Here is a 6,134-nt window from a genome sequence, read left to right on the forward strand (position 1 = left end):
GCTGTCTGCTTTTCACCGACAACTACCTCATCCCTATTTTTGTGCTTTTTCCCCTATTCTGTGCAAAAAATGCTGCACTATATTCCTCCATTTCTTTCGTCGACGATCAGGACGTTTGGTCATAACTCTGAAAGTGTGTAAACTAAACACTGAAAACAGAAAAGCCTAAGCGGTCAAACGTGCTTTGGTCTTATAGCGTGTACTTGGCACGAACGACAGTCTTCCACCCAGAACTCATAAGTCACCGTCACATCTTCCAGCATCTGTGTGAGTGCATCTATCAGCTTCAGGAGAACGTAGGTGGCGTCTGACTGCTGCGATCAACATCATCCCTCTCTGCTGCGCCAGCCGTTTGTTTAGGCTGGGCTGAATACAATGGCGCTGACAGCATCAGGAAGGAGCGGGTCGGGGAGTTCGGCAGGACTCTTATCGACCGCATCATTTGACATAGAAACACAGATGACTGCACGTGAAGTGTGGGATCTCACCGACAGAGAGAGGTCGTGGGTGGTGAGGGTGGGCAGAGACGCCCAGCGCTCGTTCTCCAGCTCCTCCATCACCTGGTTCATGGCGCTCTTCAGCCACGTGTCCACAGAAACACCCACCTGCCGCAGGAGGTCCAGACGCGCTTCTGCTTTCAGCTTTACTGTCTGAAAACACACAAAAAGCACAGTCCTGTTCGTGCATTTATTGCTTATGAATCAATAACTAATTGGTTCTGTTCATTCAGTGGCGGTTAATGCGAATTAAAACTACTCAACATTTTGTGTGTTAACAGAAATAGTATGAAAGTAGCGGCTGAAATAGGTTTAGCTACTATAATTACTAAGACTACAATTAATGAAATTTAAACAGACGCAAATACTTGAAACATACAGAACATTTGACAATAATTATGTTTATAAAAATGCAAGCTGAAGCAGTAAATTACTAGTGAAGCAGCTACTATTACAAATTAATATTTACAAAGAAATATTTAAAAAAAACTAAAGAATTTAAACCAAAACTGAAATGAAGTTAAACGAGCTAATTTAACATAAAATGAATAGAAATAAGTCAAAGCACTAGATTGGCTAAATCCGAAAAGAAAAACAAATAAAACTAAACAAAATATATAATAAAAAAAAACATTAAAAATAACACAGTTTTTATCATCATCTAGTATTTTTTTTTTTTTACTAATGATAATAAAAAACGAAATAAAATCTCTTCTTTTCAAGCAACCAAAATTAGAATTATTCAAATATATTTTAATTGAAAAAGCTGATGTAAAATAAACAAAATATTACATGCGAAACGTGAAAAATAAAAATGTAAATATTGCAAAAATCACATTTTTCGCAATGAAATAGAGCGCTGAAAACCGAAGGTGTATGGACGTAGCTTTAAAGCGAGACTGACAGATTTAGATCGTACCGCTGAAAGGAAGTAGCCTCTGAAAGAACAAAGCTGCATTTTAAAAGACGAGAGAAAACCAAGACAGAAGTACATTCAGTAACGTCTGCGCTCATTAAACTACAGCTGTCCACCGGCTTCGGCGTTTCTCATTATCAGCCAAACTCATCGCTTTCAATTTAGACAACAGACAGCGTTCGAGACTCCCTCATTCATCTGTTTCTGGGCAATTCTGACGGGACAAGAAATTTCAAAGCAAATAATTAAAAAGCAATTATACTTTTAATATTTGTTGACGAGTGAACACGGACTCCTCCGGCTCACTGCCTGGTGCCAGCTCAACGTTTACAACTTTACGTTTCATTCCTTATTCTGTTTGCTGGGTTGCCGCTGCTCGTCCATTAGTTCTTAATGGGGTTATTAAATATTAAATGGTCTGTAAGAACTAATGGAGAACTACAATTTGGCTTCGAGCTTCAAACAAAGATGGTGTTTTATCTGCGACATTTAAAACCTCTGTAATTACTTATCGTCGTTAATTCGTCTCATTCAAAAATGTCCATTTTGTGATCATTTGCTCGCTCTCGTATTGTTCCAAACTCATATGACTTTCTAATGAGGAATTTGCACTTATGAATATTCAAATTTGGTAGGATTTTATCCGTTGCAAGGCATGCACGAAGTTTGTTTGGCATGCATGAGAGCTATTTCAAGGGATTACAACATAAAATTTCAATTTATTGCATGGCTTATAAAGAATTATTAACACAGCACACTTTTATGGTTTATTTATTGTTTGTTATTGCTCATAACCGCTGAATAAACGGTAACTTAAATGCATTTATTTCAATTAGCTGCCAAGGCAGCATTTCTATTTTTTCATTAAAAAACACTTATAAGACTTGACCGAGAAAAAAGATTGCATAAAATATAAAGAAAATTAATTTGACGGTTAAAGTGTTGAATTAATAAAACTGAAATAAAATAAATGAAGCCAAATAGAAACATTTAAAAAACATGCACAAAAAATAAAGCACAAAATTATATAATAAAAGTCAAATCAAAATTAAAATGAAAACAGATAGAAATGAACTAAAGTAAAGCTATATAAAAATATATAAAAAAGCAAATGAAAATAAAAAAGCTAATAGCTAGTTCGACAAAATAGTTCCAGTGTTGTTTATGTTAACTGAAACTATTAAAAGTCTTTTCATTAATCAAAGTACATTCGAAATAATAAAACCGAATGTAACATTTTTACATCTCTTAATCATCATATGGTGCCGGCGCATGGATAAACCAGTCTAAATATTCACAGAATCCCTTTTTAAAGAATAATGAAGTCGTAGGGGCTTGGAGCCACGTGAGAGCGACTCAACTATGACACAATCGTCATTTTTGGATGAAGAATTCCTTGAATACATAATCTATAAGAGAGGTCAGAGACGAGGCCAGCAGAGGGCGCCTCGACTGCTGGATTCACGTTTAAGACGCGGCAGGACATCTTAGAGGAGAAGACACATTGATCAGACAAAGAGACTGACAGCCTGTCTCCGAGCAGATCGATAGACGGAGCTCCGTTCGGAAAGGGGAAAGGGAAATGCATGCGTTATATCAAGAAAGAGAGACATCTGGGACGTTACTACTAAGCACTTCTGCCATGTTTGGCGTCATAAAGACAGATGAAATGCTACTCAAATAAACGCAACGCACTAAACTACTCTGCCACACATGCAGGGCGATTAAATACAGATCGAGCTGCAAAAAAATCTATATAATAAAAAAAAAAAAAACATTGTGTGTAGTTACTAAACATAAATGACTAAAAAAACTAATATTTTGTATTTTTTAAATATGATTAAATAGTAAATTTAATATGCGAGTGAAAACCGATTGTACATGCACCGTATTCGACTTGTGCACTATATCCCAAGCCTTCAGAAGCGATAGGATGCTTTCTCCAAGGAAACGCCAAAACTGAAAGCTAACTCTTTTACAGCAGCGCCAACGTCCCGCAGAACTTCTCCTTTTGCGTTCCTCCGAATAACACGATGAGCATCATTACGTCACCTCTGCTTTGCGGATGTTCTCCTTGGCCTCTTCTATTCGGAATTCCAGCTCATTCCGGCTCTGTTCCGTGGGCGGAGTCCCGAGCGTCTCGCATTCCTCTAGAGCCTGCCGGAGAAACAAATTACCGTTAATCAGCTCAATTCAATTAGCTCATCAAGCAACTAACCTAAGGAAAAAAAAAAAAAAACTGTATAAGAACGCATTTCCTGCTGCTAGTCTAACAATCCCGTTTAACGCAGCGACTCACGTTCCCGAATTATGACCACAATCTTTTCAGAAACGAGCTTTTGTCAAGCGCATCTCTCAAATTATTTTGTGCATTTTTTGTTCAAGGAAGTATTAAAAAACATCCATTTCGATTATCAAACATAATAGTGTTGCAATGCAAAAAAGATTGTATAATATTGTACTGCAAAGAATTTGAAAATAAAAAGAATGAATTGAAGTAGAAATAAACTATAATGAATAAATATAAATACAATAAAAATAATTATACTAAAATAAGGGAATTTAACTCACTTTTCTTTTAATTTTGTTAAAAGTATGCGACCTGGATGGATTTTGATATTAAATGATAGATACTGATATTTGGTTATGTCTTAGTCATCTGTATTTAAATGATTAATTTGCATCTCAACAGAATTGGTCTCAAATCCTCAAAAGAGGCCGGAGTTCACAAAATTGTCCTAGAAATAAAATAACATTACACTAAAAAAATGATATTATATAACACTGTACTGAGATACGCTTTATTGTAGGCAAAAACACCGTAGAATTAACCCGCAGCAAACAATCAACATCGAGAACGATGCAAACAACAAAAATAAACACATCGGGAGGAGAAATGTTCAAATGTAAAACTTCCAGATTTAGGGTTCATTTAATTTCTGGATTCATGTGACACCTAACGTCTCATCGTTTGTAATGACGTCTTAGTTGTAATTCGCAATTACTATAAAATCACGACACTGTATCATTAGGAAAGTATTCATTTGTATCTCGAAGCTTTAAAGCCGCAGTCCGTAACCTTTGGCGCTCTAGCGGTTAATAAACAGAACTGCATGCGTCTTGCGGAAGAACATTGCAGCCGGATCTACTTCTCTGTGTTGATGTCTGTGGGCGAATCACGCGGGTGCCTACCCCGACCAGTATAAATAGTCCGAGTATGTACACTTATTATAGGTGCGCCGAAGCGATCCAGGACGAGCCAAAAACACGCATTGAGCTCGCTCGTATCATTTCTGAACACAAAAAAAGTTCCAGAGTGCAGCTTTAAGCGTTTAAGTTTGTGTGCTGCCGAGGCTTGTAATAGATGTTGTTTTGGAGTGTGAATGAGTGTGTATGGCATCCAGCGCCTCTCACCCGTTTGTAATGGATGATGTTTTTGTGTTCGCGAGCCACACGTGTGGCCCATTTCCTTGCTTCTTTGTTGAGACTGTGTTCTTCGGTGGTTCCCGTCTCCGATTCCAGCTGTCGACTCTGAAACACACACACAGAGAGAGAGAGAGACCTGGTTACCACAGCAACACACACCTGCTGGAATCACAGGTCTGGACTCATTACATTCACAATTAAAAACACAAAAGCACAGACCCAGAAAAGTGCTGAGAACATTTCAACATCTCTGAAATCAGAGCTGAAGCACGGACGATTCATTGATCAAAATAATTAACCGCCCTGCTTGGATTAGCAGAGGCATTGCGGAAAAAAACGAACAAAAAAACGTTCATAAATGATAAATCTGAGGATTGTAGAGGTTCTTCTGTTTAATAAGGCATGCAATGAAACAATATTGTGACACACGTACAGTAAAATCTATGAACGAGTATTTCATTTAGGTTGTTAGAAAGTCTTTTCAAATCTTTTCAAGTCTATTTCTCAGCATCATTCACTAATTATCCATCTCTCCCATGCATTTATCTCTGAGCTTAAACACCTGGAAACAATATGCATTTAGACAAAAGTCTCTTATGAGAGAGTTTTTTGTTCAAGAGTTTGGGATTTTTTTTCTGTTTGTGTTTTTCCCCTCTTTTTTCCAGTTTCCAAAAAACTATAAAGAAGCGCAGTCGTTTTGAACATCCATAATAAATCAGGATTGTGTCTTGTGCAGCGAATATTACGATTTCTGAAGGATCATGTGACGCTGAACACTGAAGTGATGATACTGAAAATTCAGCTTTGATCACAGGAATAAATTACATTTTAAAATACATCACTGTTAAAAACGGGTATTATAAATTGTAATAATATTTCACATTATTCAAATAAATGCAGCCTTGTTGAGCAGAAGAGCATTTTGAGCAACCCCCAACTTTGTAGTTATTGAAATCATTTTCATAATAAACTTAGAATACGTTTAAATGGACTTTTCTTTGCTTTTTGAATAAATTCCACCCTCCATATTCCTTCGGTTATGTATTGCATCCCAGTCACAAAAACGTGATAAAAAATGCATTTAAAAAAATAAAAATAAAATTGGTTGCACTGCCGTAAAATCTAAATATTAGTGGATTTTAGTCCATGTCTTTGCATCTACATACATATGACTGTAAAAGCTGGCTAAACAAACATTACAATGTATGTGAATTTTAACACTACTGAGGATTTTTAAAAATACAAAAATAAGAAAAAAAAAACTAAAAAATAAAAAATTATACTAAATAAATAAA

The 6,134-nt window shown here is 36.4% G+C and overlaps 1 protein-coding gene across 1 annotated transcript in view; it reads right to left on the reverse strand.

Moving 5' to 3' along the window:
• Positions 1-6,134, reverse strand: part of LOC122331770 (F-BAR and double SH3 domains protein 2-like) — a 15,661-nt gene that overhangs the window by 2,565 nt on the left and 6,962 nt on the right. The window contains exons 11-13 of the mRNA XM_043229268.1: positions 4,828-4,944; positions 3,466-3,570; positions 489-650 (exon numbers count right to left, since the gene is read on the reverse strand). Coding sequence (XP_043085203.1) covers positions 489-650; positions 3,466-3,570; positions 4,828-4,944 — 384 coding nt within the window. The remainder of the gene's footprint in view (positions 1-488; positions 651-3,465; positions 3,571-4,827; positions 4,945-6,134) is intronic.

The sequence above is a fragment of the Puntigrus tetrazona genome, unplaced genomic scaffold (genome assembly GCF_018831695.1).
Source record: "Puntigrus tetrazona isolate hp1 unplaced genomic scaffold, ASM1883169v1 S000000002, whole genome shotgun sequence".
Classification (NCBI taxonomy): Eukaryota; Metazoa; Chordata; class Actinopteri; order Cypriniformes; family Cyprinidae; genus Puntigrus; species Puntigrus tetrazona.